Genomic DNA, 15,810 nt, shown 5'->3' on the forward strand with positions numbered 1-15,810 from the left:
ATTCTAATTCTGTGAACTCTTTGGTCTTTTGCATTAGTTTATGCTGTTCATCTTATGCTTCATGGACCTATCATTATATATAGAGAGAGATATACCTATCTTATAGAACTGGAAGGGACCCTGAAAGGTCATCGAGTCCAGCCCCCTGCCTTCACTAGCAGGACCAAGTACTGATTTTGCCCCAAATCCCTAAGTGGCCCCCTCAAGGATTGAACGCATAACCCTGGGTTTAGCAGGTCAATGCTCAAATCACTGAGCTATCCCTCCCCTCCCATAACCTACTCATAGTTTCATTTTTTCCGCTTAAAATTCTTGGAGTTAGTTAAACTGCTCTATTCCAAAAGCCAAGATTTTAATGTGAAAACAGTTCTCAATTTTTGTATCCTGTGTAATTTTGCCAAATGTTGCTGTAGTTTTGAAAGTCTGTTCTGCTTCCTACTTATTGCATTGACCTTTAAGAAAAACACTGAGCAGCATGGCCATGTTGAAGACCCTAACATTTGCATGCCAGACAACAGTTTGAGAAATTCATCCAGTTTAAAAAAACTCTTGCAGTTATATTAACTAGAACATACTTTGTATGGACAGAAATAATTATGCGGCTTTGTCACATTTTCAAAGATTGAACTGTTTTTATTCAAGGTAAGAGAAGAACAGGCGTTAAAAGATGTCCAGTAACTTTCTAGTTTTTAAGTGAAAACATGGTTATGAAATAGAGATTTTTCATTGCCATTTCTTTGCTTGAATTCTGAGATGTCACTTTTTAAAATTTGGGTTATTGATGCCACTAGGTCTGCAACGTTAAAACAAAGTAGATCTTCAAAAAGGGAGTGAAGTAGGTTTAAAAATCTTTTAAAACGTTTTTTTCTCCAAATAGAGATGGGTTACAACGTCTGTGCATTTTCTCATCCAGGCTTGTTAGGCTGAAAAGAGGCTGGTCAGATTCTTTGGCCTCATCTGCACTTGAAAAAATTGAAAGTATAATTCACCACCTATGCACCATCTGTGGGTGGTAGCAATGATGGAGGCAGTAATATAGACAGGACTCTGGTATTTTTACCACCATGTTGCCACTTCTGCTGCTGCTGATAGTTTTACCAGGGGTGAATTGTCAGTTTTTTAACCTAGTACAGACAAGGCCTTGTGAGGCTCAGTAAGAATCTGATTGAGATCTATGACACATAGATTACAATTTGGATACAGCTCTTAAGTACGAGGCTGAAATTGAGGCCACAATTAAAAACTTTGGTTAATGGTGGTGGCTGCAGTTAAAATGAACATCTATTCTCTGACCAGTCGTACATCAGCTGTCTGCAATAGGGAGATTAACCTTGGTACCAACATGCCCTTGAGCATTAGTGAAAATATATCTTCAAAACGCCTCTGTAAAATAAAGTAGTAGTATTCCCAGTGTACAGACAGGGAAACTGAAGTATAGAACAATTTACATAACTTATCCAATGTCGTGCTGCCACACAGGGAGCAGTCCTAGTACAGTGCCCTAACCATAAGACCATATTCCAAGCAGAACAGCATAATGGTTTCTAAAGTGACATTGCAGATTTACTGTTGTTGCTGAATATGAGATGCCGAACAAATGCATCAAAATAGAGATGGTCCTGCAATTTTGGGGCACGGTGGAAATCTTAACCACAGGGCAGCTAGTCACTAGTCTGTACTACAAGTTTGTGTAATATACAGTGACTTTATTTTTCAAGCCTTTTAACTAATGATGCAGGATTATTGAAATGAGCTGGTTTGTTACTGTCCAAATTTTACCTCAAAGTTCTGCTATTAACCTTTGGGTTTGCTTACTGGCTTGAATATACTGTAAATTCCAGTAACTCTGCACAGCTTTCCCAGACACTACCATCTTGGAAAGGCTGAAGTAAGTAGGAATCAATAAAAATATATTGTATAACCAGATAATATTTCCAAGCGATTGAGTTTGGGAGAAACCACTAAAACTGCACAAGACTGGGCAGGAAAAAAAAAAGTTGATTAATCCAAGTGATCCTGTTTGGGCTAGACAGGGAATACACAAGAGTTGCTAGATTAGATTAATAGAAGTTTTTTTTTTGTTTTTTTAAGACCTTGCGAGATCTCCAGTGCTTCAGATTTGGGCAGAGTTTACAATTTCCTTTTATAGCAAATTCATATCTTTTAAATTCTTTCAAAGTGTAGCGTTTACTCACATTAACACAAATTGTTCTCATATTGTTTCAGTGTAGTCCCCCAAAGAGCCTTTAACTCACACCATTCCCTAAATAATGTCAATATGTAAATATTGCTAGATTTGTGGATCTTGAGCTGCCAGTATGTCAATGATGATTGTTATTTATTAATATTAAATTAAGCATTGACAGAGCATTTAGCAATGTACAGGATACAATCATAAAACAGTTCCTGCCCCAAAGGGCTTACTATCTGTACTTCTCTATCTTCAAACCTCACAGTGTTCAGCACAAGAAATCAAAATACAATGACCAGTGACCAAAATATGGAACCCTTCTATCTTGCTGTTTGAGCAAATTATAATTGGCAAATGATAATGTTTTAATGATGAAACCTATTTTTGAGAATATATTCTGCCTGTGTAAACTAAGGCAATTTACCTTCCCCAGGCTACAAAATAATCTCTGGGGGAGGGTGTCTCTCTCATATGTCTGCAGAACAGGGAGCCCAATTCAGCAGAAATGTGGAATTTAACACTTGAAAAATCTTACTATCTGTAAGACAAACTGAGATTATTAGATATGTTAGAAAACCCAGAGAAGAAAATAGCTATTTTTAGTGTAGTTTTATTGTTATTGTTTATTAACCTTTTTCATGAGGGGAGGAGTGATGGGGATTGCAAGAAGAAACAAGCTCCAAGATGTGGGCTGCAAGACAGAATTGGGCAGACCAGGAAGTCAAGGACAACGTTTGGCAGGTTGTGCGCGAATGGGAATGTTGGAGACTGGGATGTGGATGATCATGCCTGATGGTTGGAGCTGGGGTCAGATCTAGTGGTTGGAGCTGTGGTCAAAGGCCAGACGAGAGACTTAGGGTCAAATGCCAGATGGCAGAGACAAGGATGGAGCCAAAATCAGAAGTTAAGAATTGGAGCTGAGAATCAGAGCCGGATTACCTGGAGTGAGGCAAGGCAGGGGCATGGCTGGGACCAAAGCTGGAATAAGGCAGGAACGGGACGGTAGCAAGGCAGGAGTAAGACTAGGAATAAGTGAGCACAGGAGCAATTGCATCTGTGGGTGAATGCTTTGAGCAGCCAACAACCACCTGCTTTGGACTTAAGGGCAAGCCCTCTAGCTTCCTTAGCCAATCAAATGGGGCATTCCATCATGTGGTCTAGTTCAGTGGTTCTCAGCCAGGGGTTATGCCGAGGTCTTCCTGGGGGTATATCAGCTCATCTAGATATTTGACTAGTTTTATTTCAGGCTACATAAAAAGCACTAGTGAAGTCAGTAAAAGCTAAAAATTCATACAATGACTTGTTTATACTGCTCCATATATTATACACTGAAATGTAAGTACAATATGTATATTCCAATCAATTTATTTTATAATTATATGGTAAAAATAAGAGAGTAAGCAATTTTTCAGTGGATAGTTCTCAGAAAACATCCACTCAATGTGCAGCAGCAGTCAAAACAGCGAACAGAATGTTGGGAATCATTAGGAAAGGGATAGATAAAAAGATAGAAAATATCATATTGCCTCTATATAAATCCGTGGTATGCTCACATCTTGAATACTGCGTGCAGATATGACACTCCATGTCAGAAAAAGATATATTGGAATTGGAAAAGGTATAGAAGAGGGCAACAAAAATGATTAGGGGTATGGAACAGCTTCCATATGAGGAGAGATTAATAAGACAGTAACTTTTCAGCTTGGAAAAGAGATGACTAAGGCAGGGGATATATGATAGAGGTTTATAAAATCATGACTAATGTGGAAAAAGCAAATAAGGAAGTGTTATTTACTCCTTCTAATAACACAAGAACTAGGAGTCACCAAATGAAAATAATAGGCAGCATATTTAAAACAAACAGAAGGAGGAATTTCATCACACAATGCACAGTCAAACTGTCAAACTCCTTGCCAGAGGATGTTGTGAAGGCTAAGACTATAACAGGGTTAAAAAAAGAATTAGATAAGTTCATGGAGGATAGGTCCGTCAATGGCTATTAGCCAGGCTGGGCAGGGATGCAAAACCATGCTCTGAAGTGTTCTCTGTTTGCCAGGAGCTGGGAATGGGCGACAGGAGATGGATCGCTTGATTACCTTTTCTGTTTTATTCTCTCTGAAGCACCTAGCATTGGCCACTGTTGGAAGACAGGATACAGAGCTAGATGGACCATTGGTTTGACCCAGTATGGCCGTTCTTATGTTCTTATAGCGTGCTTTGACACTTTTTTGCATTTTTATGTCTGATTTTTGTAAGCAAGTAGTTTTAAGTGAGGTGAAACTTGAGGGGCACACAAGGCAAATCAGATTCCTGAAAGGAGTACTGTAGTCTGGAAAGGTTGAGAGCCACTCGTCTGCCTAATGCAGCCCAGCTATGCTCACTAAGCTATCAGAAGACTGAGCAGGTGCAGGGGCCTTATCCCTGACACAGAGCCAATGTAGGCATTCAGAAAGGGGCTACTGTGATCAAACAGGGCAAGGAATATGATTTTTGTGACAGCATTTTGGATGGACTGGGTAGGGGTAGTGTAAGAATTGCACAGTCCTGAGGGAATGAGATTGCAGTAATGAAGACAGGAGGTGATCAGGGCATGAGCCAACATTAGAGCTGCTTTTAGCTGTCTCAGAACTGGATGGGTCTGAGATTTTAAGTAATTTATGTGGAAAAAAAGCAGCAAGATTTGGATATGGTCTGGATGTGTGGAGAAACCTGGAGAGAAGAGCCAAAGCTGTTCCATTTGAGCTTAGCAATACCAGCCAGTTTCCTTTTTTCTTTCTAATCTAAACTTTTAAAATAGCCTTGTTAGAGATGGAAACTTCTAAGATTTGATACAACTAAAATTTTACTGGAAAAAACCATCCTGGTATTTTTTAGATTTTGAATGAAAAGCCTGTTCTGATTAGCTAGCTATATATTTTGTCTGTGGTATAGTAAATACTAACATTCATGAGCCGCATCTATTTTCAGAAAAGATTTGCAATGCACTGTGTGAAGTTCTTTCTTTATATGTTGGTCAGTTTTTATTAGAAATTTTTATTCATGTCTATGAATGTGATATCAGACTTTTATTTTTTTTTATTTTTGTTTGTCTGACATGAAATCCACCACTTTGCACATAAGACTTTTAATTTTTCACTTTCTGTAGGATAGTAGCAGCTCTGACTCTCTGGAAGGAAGGAGTTCAGACTATGCCAATAAAAGCTATGATGCGGTTGTATTTGATGTATTGAAAGTAACTCCTGAGGAGTTTGCAGTAAGTAAAAATGTTTGAATTTATGTTTATAATATTCAGAGCTAACAGTATAAAAATAGCATCAAACTTTATTCTTTCCCTTCAAAATAACACCTTTTAAACAAGTCTTTCAGCAGTCTCAAAGATAAGTTTGTGATCATATAAATTTTGAGATACATGCCTCAACACGAAGCATTCAATACTGAGCTGATTCAACATCTTTGTTTTTCTGTTGAAACTAATTACAAAGCTGTTTGGATTTTTTCCAAAATGTTAGCTGTTTCTAAGTGGGTTTTAAAAATACTGCTAAATATCCACAGCCCTTTGGAAGCTTGGAGATGCAGACCCAGCCCTACTCGCTGATTTATTTTTTAACATGATATCTCTTGCATTGTCTCTCGGGTTAACAGTTATTTCTTGAAAGTTGAGGGAGTCAGTTTTCATACCCTAGTCACCAATTTTCAGTACCAGATTCAAAGCAGAGCTTTCATGCCAGGTACAACTCTTTCTCTCATATTATTTGGCTTCTGTTTTAAACTACTATATGTGTAACACATTGTCACTGCTTCAGTGCAAGAAGAGGAGATCCCAGGGTACTGAAGGTGGCTGAAAGAGTGTACAAGTGTACCAGGCACTTGAACAGTATATTTGGACATAAAATGTGGCACCACTTATGTCCACAAACAAGACTTCCATACCATTGTAACAAATGTTGTCATAACTTTTGTGGATCTGTCATCTTCGAACAAGTCTTGGCTGACAATGTCTCTTCCTGGACCAGCTTGCAGTTCATTTGATGTAGGCTACAGGTCATTATAATAATACATTAAAATTAAAAACTCTGACTTGACAAAGCTACATTAGTTCACTTATAAAATGACTTGATGCTTTAACTTCCATTCACCCAAACTTAACTGAGCATAGCCCACAGGATTGGTCTCCACAGTTAATATAATAAAAGTTCAAAACAAGTTAAAAGTAATGTATACACATTCAAACCTTGGAACTGTAGAAAATTGGTAAAGGAAACAAAAGGGCACAAAGAGAGATCAGTGGCTAGCAGAGGTAAGGACAACAAGATGGAATTTAAGATTTAGGAACAAAAGGATTCTTAACAATGGTATTGGTCCATTAGTAGATGGAAAAAAATCAGTAGCCATGAACAAAAATTTCAGCATGTCAAGTAAAATTTGCCTTTGTAGCACTTGCAGTGCAGCCTAAGGAGAATTTTATTTTTATTTATTTATTTATTTTATTGTGACAGATCCAGACCAGTGAGGTACAGGAGTCTGGTAGAGGACAAATATACTGGTCACTGGATGAGTAGTTTTCTGTTCCGTGAGTGACCAGAGCAGGGGCTGCACTAGAGTAATCAGGAACTTGTTAGAACCAATTAAGGCAGACAGGCTGATTAGATAACCTGCAGCCAATCAAGGAGCTCACTCCAGGCAGGCAAGGGGGAGTCAGAGGAGAGGAAGTGTGTGAGAGGAGCTGAGAGCAAGAGGCACAACGAGCTGAGAGTGAGAGGCTGTGCTGCTGGAGGACTATGGATTACAAGCGTTATCAGATGCCAGGAGGAAGGTCCTGTGGTGAGGATAAAGAAGGTGTTTGGAGGAGGCCATGGGAAAGTTGCCCATGGAGTTGTAGCTGTCTTGCAGCTGTTACAAGAGACACTATAGACTGGTGCAATCCTCAGGGCCCTGGGCTGGAACCCGGAGTAGACGGCAGGCCCGGGTTCCCCTCAAACCTCCCAACTCCTGATCAGACACAAGAGAAGTTGATCCAGACTGTGGGGAAGATCACTGAGGTGCGCAAATTTGCCAATAAGCGCAGGACCCACCAAGGTAGAAGAGGAACTTTTTCACTATATATATATATAGATAAATAAATAAATACTTGGATTTGTTTTTAAGTACTGGGCATGAGAACTCTAACTGAAATAAATCAAACTGAAAAACCCCTCTTCGTCAAGGCACACTAAAGGCCCTCTTTAGTGCCTACTGATGTTTCATTACTGATTATCCTGATCTCCTCTATTTGGGGCAGCAAGTTATGGCATCTGGTTCTGGTTCCTAGGAGGACCTAGTTAATTTCATTTTACCAGGAATTAATTGATAATTACTGATAAATTTCATTTTATTTTTCCCACTACATTGACAAATCATGTAACATTCCCTTCACTGAGAATCTCGAATAGATTGAGTGAATATGAATTCAGCTGAGGAACTTTTCACAGGAAGTCTTGTAAAGCCAAATTTGTACCCCTCTAATGGGCTTGGTCTAATTATTGGAAGTACTGAAGAGAATAGGTCCATGGCACAATAAGTAGTCAGTTGAGACTGGAATTAGTCTGTTACAACTAAATTTCCAGGGAAATTGGGGACAATCAGTCCAAGGTCACTCCCTAAAGTTGAGTGTTTTGTGTTGAAAGATTTAAAAATAAAAAGTTTTTAAGAAAATGTCACACTGGTAAATTCTTGCCAACATAATCTGGCTTGGGTACTAAAATTCCATAAAGAGAAAACTGGCAGTTTTGCCCAACTCTTGCTGAATTTTACTGTCATATTTTCACATTTTTTCTTGAACAAGGGATTATGCTTTTCTTGTATAGTGGAACATGGCAGGAAAGAGACAGTTATTTACACTACATACAGTACTTTACTTGTAAATCATACGGTTTATACAGGGTAATCGCATAAATTGTCCACCCTCTGTACCACTGATAGAGATGCATAGCTGTTTGCTCCCTCAGGTATTAATCACTTACTGTGGGTTAATTAATAAACAAAAGTGATTTTATTAAGTATAAAAAGTAGGATTTAAGTGTTTCCAGGTAATAAGACAGAACAAAGTAAGTTACCAAGCCAAATAAAACAAAACACGTAAATCTAAACCTAATACATTAAGAAACTGATTTACAGATAAAAATCTCACTCCCAGAGATGTTCCAATAATCCTCTTTCACAGACTAGACTCCTTCCTAGTCTGGACCCAATCCTTTCCCCTGGTACAGTCCTTGTTTGTTTCAGCTTAAGTGGTAACTCGGGGCGCTCTCATGACTGGCAGCCTCCTTTGTTCTGTATCACCCCCTTTTATAGCATTGGCAGAAGATGGGAATCTTTTGTCTCTCTGGGTCCCCACCCCTCCTTATGAATGGAAAAGCACCAGGTTAAATGTGAATTCCAGTATTAGGTGACACGGTCACATGTCCTGTGAGACCCCAAGCCTCCATTCATTGAACACACGAAGGCTTGCAAGTAAACAAAGCCATTTATCAACCAATTGTCCTAGTCAATGGGAGCCACCAAGATTGTAAACCACCATTAATGGCCCACACTTCTCATAATTACAATAGGACTTCAGAGTTATACTTCATATGTCTAGTTTTAGATACAAGAATGATACATATTGTGACAAAGTTCCTCCTCTACCTTGGTGGGTCCTGCACTTATTGGCAGATTTGCTCATCTCAGTGATCTTTCCCACAGTCTGGATCAACTCCTCCTGTGTCTGATCAGGAGTTGTGAGGGTTGGGGGGAACCCGGGCCTGCCATCTACTCCGGGTTCCAGCCCAGGGCCCTGTGAATTGCAGCTGTCTATAGTGCCTCTTGTAACAGCTGCATGACAGCTACAACTCCCTGGGCTTCTTCCCCATAGCCTCCTCCAAAAACACCTTCTTTATCCTCACCACAGGACCTTCCTCCTGGTGCCTGATAACGCTTGCACTCCTGAGTCCTCCAGCAGCACACCCTCTCACTCTCAGCTCGTTGTGCCTCTTGCTCTCAGCTCCTCACACACACTTCCTCTTCTCTGGCTCCTCCCCACCTGACTGGAGTGAGCTCCTTTTTAAACCCAGGTGCCTTGATTAGCCTGCCTTGATTGGCTGCAGGTGATCTAATCAGCCTGTCTGCCTTAACTGGTTCTAGCAGGTTGCTGATTACTCTATGCAGCCCCTGCTCTGGTCACTCAGGGAACAGAAAACTACTCATCCAGTGATCAGTATATTTGCCCTCTACCAGACTCCTGTACCCCACTGGTCTGGGTCTGTCACATAACATACAAATAGAATGAACACACTCAGTAGATTATAAGCTTTGTGATGATACGTTATTAGAGACCTTTTACATGAAGCATATTCCAGTTACATTATATTCACACTCATTAGCATATTTCCATAAAACATATGGAGTGCAACATGTCACGCTCTACACAAACCAGATTTTGAAGCCCCTGTTATGCAGCTTATTGGCAGCCAGTCCTGTGTTTGTCCACTGGCTTCTTGACCACACTGTAGCTGAGTAATGTTGTCATGTCACTCAGGCATGCACATGCCAGAACAGACACCTTAAAGGCAAACCCCCAAAGTTTAAGTACTAACAAAGCTGGTAGTCCAGGGCTGTATGGCCAAACCACTTACTGGTACATTATACTTGGATAGTGATAATTAAAATATGCAAATGAACCATTTGCAGGCAAAACTTTCTGTTATAAAGTATGACAGTGCAGTAACATGCTGATACTCAGATGGCTGCCTCTGCTGCTGGTGGCGCAGCACAAGTGGAGAACTGAAGAAAATCCTGATTAAGAGGTGAATCTCATTGAGAAAATATTGGCGCACAAGCCAAGACTCCTGAAAAGCCATACTTAGTAAAAGCAGCTGTAAATGTGTACTTGTTTTATTTTCATATTACATGATTTTTAACATTTTTTGTTGCAGAGCCAGATTACATTAATGGATATGCCAGTATTTAAAGCTATACAGCCAGAGGTATGTTTTTTCTTATTTTCACTATCATAAATTTATATAAACACTGCACAATAGATGGACTCTTCAAGTATAAACATACAAAGTGGACGAGAGAGACTAGAAGGCATTTTTATCTGTACACTTTCACTTCAGTTTTGTTTTAGCTCACAGATGAAGATCCTCATGCAGATATGCAAAGTAACCATGTGATTGGTCCAGCTGGCACCTTTTTCTTGGAGACATCTTGAGCTAGAAATGGGGCATTGGGGTGTTGTAGAACTACCATAGGAAATGTGCTGAGTTATAAAAACAGTGCTTGCTTATCTCCCCAAAATATATACTTTAAAAGAGAAACTTTCCTTCTAAAAAATGACCATTTGTATGGAAAATTAACAAAAAAGTGAAAATTATTATGTTTAAGCAATCATTGTCAGTGTTTGACCCAAATTCTGTGTGTTTAAAAACATTATCTCTGAAGCATATTGTGTGTTTAAGATGGTATAGTATAATTTTTGTAACTCGCAAAACTTTGAGACAGATTTTCAGAAGTGCTCAGCACCCATCAGCTTTTATTGAGAATATGAAAATCTGATACTAAATTCTTTTATTTTGTTGCTTTTAAGAAGCTGTACGGCATTTGTCTCAACTGCCAGCACGAGCAATCTTAGAATATTAGAAGCGTAGATGCTTTATATAATATGCTCTGAGTCTCATTCTACAGGGATTGTGTGTTGTGTGAATTTTCCTATATAGCTGATAGCTTTTTCATTTAAGTGTTACAGGCAGTTTGGAGACACATTGGCCTCTGCCTTCAAGGACTTCTCAGTCAACAAGGTGTTGCTCCAGAGCTCTTGTCCACACAGATTGGGGTCTAACTTCTCTGCAGTATACAAGGCCAGTATTGGGCCCAGCTTTTCCTTCATAAGTCCTCATTGAAGCAGAAGCCACTGTTTCTCTAACTGAGTCTTCTGAAATTCATTCTCAGCCCACTCCTCCTTGCTGGGGAAAAGAGAGGTTCTATATGCTGTTTTGGTAATATTGACTCAACCGCAGGACTGCTCTTTTTCTACAGTTCTGTCTATGGGGGAAATTGATACTTAGATCTCATCAATCTGTCCTGGTGGCATCACACTGATGAAAATGAGTATAGAAGATATTCCTTTTTCTTTTCCTGCTCATACCAGACAGCTACTAAAGCAAGTTAGTGTACACAATGAAGTATAATTTGATTGCTAAAGAAATTAGATCAGACTTGTTTGTACTGCATGCTGCAATCTTTTCTATGTATTTTTTATTAATGATTTGTTGAAGCTATTGCTAAGGTACAGTAACTCCTCATTTAATGTCCTCCTGCTTAACGTTGTTACGATGTTATGTCCCTGCTCCATTACGGAACATGCTCGTTTAAAGTTGTACAATGCTCCCCATAACATTGTTTGGCCACCTGCTTTGTCCACAGCTGGCAGCCCCTCTATCAGCTCCGTACCCCCACAACCCAGCGCCTCCTGCCTGCTGGCGGACCCAGCTGATCAGCGTCTTCCCCCTGCTCCCTACCCACGGCAATCAGCTGTCCTGCAGCATTCAGGAGGCTGAGGGGGGAAGAGCAAGGATGCAGCGCAAAGCCTCCCCTGCCTCCTGCCTGCAGTAGTCAGCTCGTTTGCAGCGTTCAGGAGGCAGAGGAGGGAGGCTGTGCACCATGTCTTCTCTCCTCCCTCCAGCCTCCTGAACACCGCAAACCAGCTGATTGCTACAGGCAGAAGGCTGGGGGAGGAGTGAGGACATGGTGTGTGGAGTAAAGGTGGAGGAAGTGGGGTGGGGGAGAAGAGGCAGGTTAAGGGTGGGGACTTGGGGGGCGGGGGAGTGGACGGGCTGAGGATTGAGCCCCCCACCCCCAGCAAAGTCAGTGCCTGTGCTTGCAAGAACAATCAGAGGAGCAGCCTGTGGAAGTAGGGAAAGAACTGACAGGGATTTGTAGTTGTGAACTATTTTAAGCATTTAAAGAATAAAAAAAAAGGTTTTCACCATTAAGCAGGAATGTAAATTTAGATGTTAAGGAAGGCTTTCTATGAAATTTGCCAACCATAAATGTTGTCCTTAACATTTGAGGAGTGAAGACTTTAGATTCCTTATAAAAAGTTACTTTTAATAAGAATATTGTAGGAGTTTGAATTTGAGGCTTTTCTTCCTAAAAGGGTGGGGAAGAAGTCTGCTTTACAACAGTTTATGGATTCTGATAATGGATCCTCGGTGTCACTCCTTTTTGATCCTGAATTTTTTATTCATTGTTTTAAAGTCAAGAGTTTTTCTGAAACAAATATCTTACAAAATATCTTCGTTGATTTAAAATCCTTTTGTTCTCAAAATAATATTTCATGCCGGAAGGATGTGCCCCTGGTCTTTGATAAGACAGTTTTGAGGTTTGTTTGCCTGTTGACCAGAATGGTCCTTAGATACATGATTTATATTTGCAGTACATTTAAACAGGCTAAGGTCCATTCCCACACATGGAAGTATACAGAAGACCTTAGCCTGTTTAAATGTACTGCAAATATAAATCATGTATCTAAGGACCATTCTGGTCAACAGGCAAACAAACCTCAAAACTGTCTTATCAAAGATCAGGGGCACATCCTTCCGGCATGAAATATTATTTTGAGAACAAAAGGATTTTAAATCAACGAAGATATTTTGTAAGATATTTGTTTCAGAAAAACTCTTGACTTTAAAACAATGAATAAAAAATTCAGGATCAAAAAGGAGTGACACCGAGGATCCATTATCAGAATCCATAAACTGTTGTAAAGCAGACTTCTTCCCCACCCTTGTGCCTGTGCTTCTGGAATCTTTTGGAAAGCAATGTCCATTGGGACTGCACAAGTGTCATTTTGTGATACTAAACATTCAACACTCAACATTACATAAAGGAATTACCTAATAGCCATAGTTCCTTCTCCATGGCAGAGAGCATAGGAACTTTACTGTTGTCTTGGGCCTGCGTCTAGATACCATTTTTTGAATACTTTTAAATCTTAAAATAAATAAATAAATAAAAAATCCTTGACTATAGTTTCTCAATATGTTAGGTTTGATCATATTTTACAGGAGAGTTTTTTCCTAAAAATTAGTGTGCCAAGTGTACTCTGAGCCCTTGAGACTTGCTTGGTGCCAAAGCCATATCTGGGAAAAAGTGTAATAAAAGCTTTTGAATCCTCTTATGCCAATTTATTTTCTCCAACTCAGTCTGCCTCTTTGGGAAGGCATATCATATTAGATGCCTCATTGGGGAGGCACATTCACTACAACAGTGCAGTGTGTGCTGAGCTTTCACTCTTTGGGTGTTCTGTTAAGGGTAGTGAACAGCCTTTCCAGCCCCGCTACTTCTCTGTAGATCGAGCTTTTAGCACCATGCTTTGCTCTGCATAGCCCTTGAGGAGACAGTCGAATGCTTCTGTCTTCTTAGCCTCAGACTTCTGTTGCCAAGACAATATACCTGAACCTATTACAGTCCTTGTCTACCTTCCATATCAGACAACACATCTGTCTCAGAATGATGGGCTTCTCCATGGATGAGACCCCCATACTTGTCTATACGAGGCCTCTACAACATTGAGTGTCCCAAAAATCACATTCCAAACATGGACAGCTTGAATATGTTAGCTGCCCCACAGATACCTTAACACAGCTCAGTTGATTATCTCTGGAATCTCATGTATGGAGTCCTCGAGTCCAAAAGCTCCTTTGGCTGACATCACAGATGCTTCCAGTGTGGGCTAGGGAATACACTTCTAAGAACTAGAAGTTCGTGGTCTCTGGAATGACCAGGAAGTGAGTAGGACCAGGTTGACAGATAACACATCAGCAATGTATTAACTAAAAAAACATGGCAGATTTCTTTCCTGAACACTTTGTGGTATGTGCTTTCATATATATACCAGGTGGCTCTGTACCTAGCTAAAGATAAAACTCTGCAGGCAGATTATCTGAACAGTGAGATTTGAGACTAGCACAGGTGTCACCCTGAAGTTCAGTCCTGAATCCTCTTAACAGTTTGTCATATTCAAGACCTATCCTGGCCTGCAAATAGAACAGCTTACTGCTTTAAAAAGTGCTATGCCTTTTAAGATTGCTCAACTTCCCAGTAAATCTAGCCCCTTTTCCTAAGAAAGCTGTGTTTGCTGCTTGATTCACAAGGAAAAGGGCTTCACACCAAACCTTCTCCCTTGGAGGTTTGAGACAGCAATCCTAAATAATTATGCTTCTGAAAAAAGATTTTGGTGCATCTATTACCAGGACCTATCCTCGTAGATGCTGCTTAATTGGTATATCCAACATGCATATCTCTCAACCATTTCTTGCTCCTGTTCACAATACCATTGTTACAACATTCCATAGGTGCATACTTCCTGGATAAAAGAGTTCAGAAGAGTTGTATGATCTCTACCTCAGTGTTTGGTCTTCAACACACCAGCAAAGTTGTTGACATGCTTCCTGGCCCTGTCAACCACAACCGGTGCATAAGCACCACTCCAAACACTATGGGGCAGCAAGTGATCACAGCAGCAAAGTAGAGGGAAACAGGTGCATCAGGGCTGCCCAGTCTCACTTCATTTGGAGGATAAGATGGATGTAAAGCAAATTATGGTCTCAAAGTTATATGAGGAGGACATTTCAGATAGAATGCTGTGTCAACAGCTCATTGGTCCAGGCATTAGGAAGCCCCACAATGTGCCCTGCCCACTGAACCATCAAAGTAGTACTCTAGCCTGAGAGAAGGCCATCTTTTCTCCACAGACATGTGTTGCTGCTCAGTTGTGAGCCTAGTGGACAATGCTGTGGTCTGATCTACTGTTTACATGAATTTAGTCTAGCACCTGAAGCTAGAAGAAAAGCTACACAATGAGAATAGACACTGAAAAATAAAGAAAAGGGACATGAACAGGAGTGTAAAGTCCTGGTCTGTTATTGCAGTCTGTTCTGCCAACCAAGCTAGCTGGTCATGAGGAGCCAGATCTGTTCGGACATAGGTCCTACAATAGGCAGAGTGCTTCCTGCAAGGGGGGAGGGTCTCAGGCTCCAGCCCGAGCTGGAATGTCTACACTGGAGTTGTATAGCTCCATAGCCTGAGACCCATGAGCCTGAGTCAGCTGACATGGGCCAGCCATGAGTCTTTAATTGCAGTGTAGACATACACTTAATCTCCTCACTTCATTTCTCCTCTGTCTCATGCCTGCCTCCTTCCTCTTCCTCCCTGCTCTCTTTCCCCCCATTCCTTTGTTCTTCTGTTTAGTTTATTACCTCCTAATAAAACTCCATCCAAAGAATGAAAACATACAAAAAACTCAAGGCACCAACATGATATTTACTGGCCGTTACACTGATTACTGTGCTTTTGCGTTATACTCTTTTCCTATTCTTTTCCTCTTTTGTTTATTTAGATTGTATGCTCTTTAGTGCTAAATCAGGGGTGGGCAAACTTTTTGGCCTGAGGGCTGCATCTCGGTGGGGAAATTGTATGCAGGGCCATGAATGTAGGGCTGGGACAGGGGGTTGGAGGGGGGGAGGTGTGAAGGAAGGGGCTCAGAGCAAGGGGTTGGGGTGCAGGAGGGGTGTGGGGTACAGGAGGGGGATTAGGACAAGGGT

General features: G+C 40.6%; 1 protein-coding gene across 3 annotated transcripts in view; it reads left to right on the forward strand.

Annotated features, from left to right (window-relative positions):
• RALGPS1 (Ral GEF with PH domain and SH3 binding motif 1) overlaps nucleotides 1-15,810 on the forward strand; it is a 355,807-nt gene that overhangs the window by 56,679 nt on the left and 283,318 nt on the right. For all 3 annotated transcript variants that reach the window (XM_030535186.1, XM_030535187.1, XM_030535188.1), the window contains 2 exons: nucleotides 5,337-5,444; nucleotides 10,141-10,191. In XM_030535186.1, the coding sequence (XP_030391046.1) occupies nucleotides 5,337-5,444; nucleotides 10,141-10,191 (159 nt within the window). The remainder of the gene's footprint in view (nucleotides 1-5,336; nucleotides 5,445-10,140; nucleotides 10,192-15,810) is intronic.

This window comes from Gopherus evgoodei, chromosome 16 (genome assembly GCF_007399415.2).
Source record: "Gopherus evgoodei ecotype Sinaloan lineage chromosome 16, rGopEvg1_v1.p, whole genome shotgun sequence".
Classification (NCBI taxonomy): domain Eukaryota; kingdom Metazoa; phylum Chordata; order Testudines; family Testudinidae; genus Gopherus; species Gopherus evgoodei.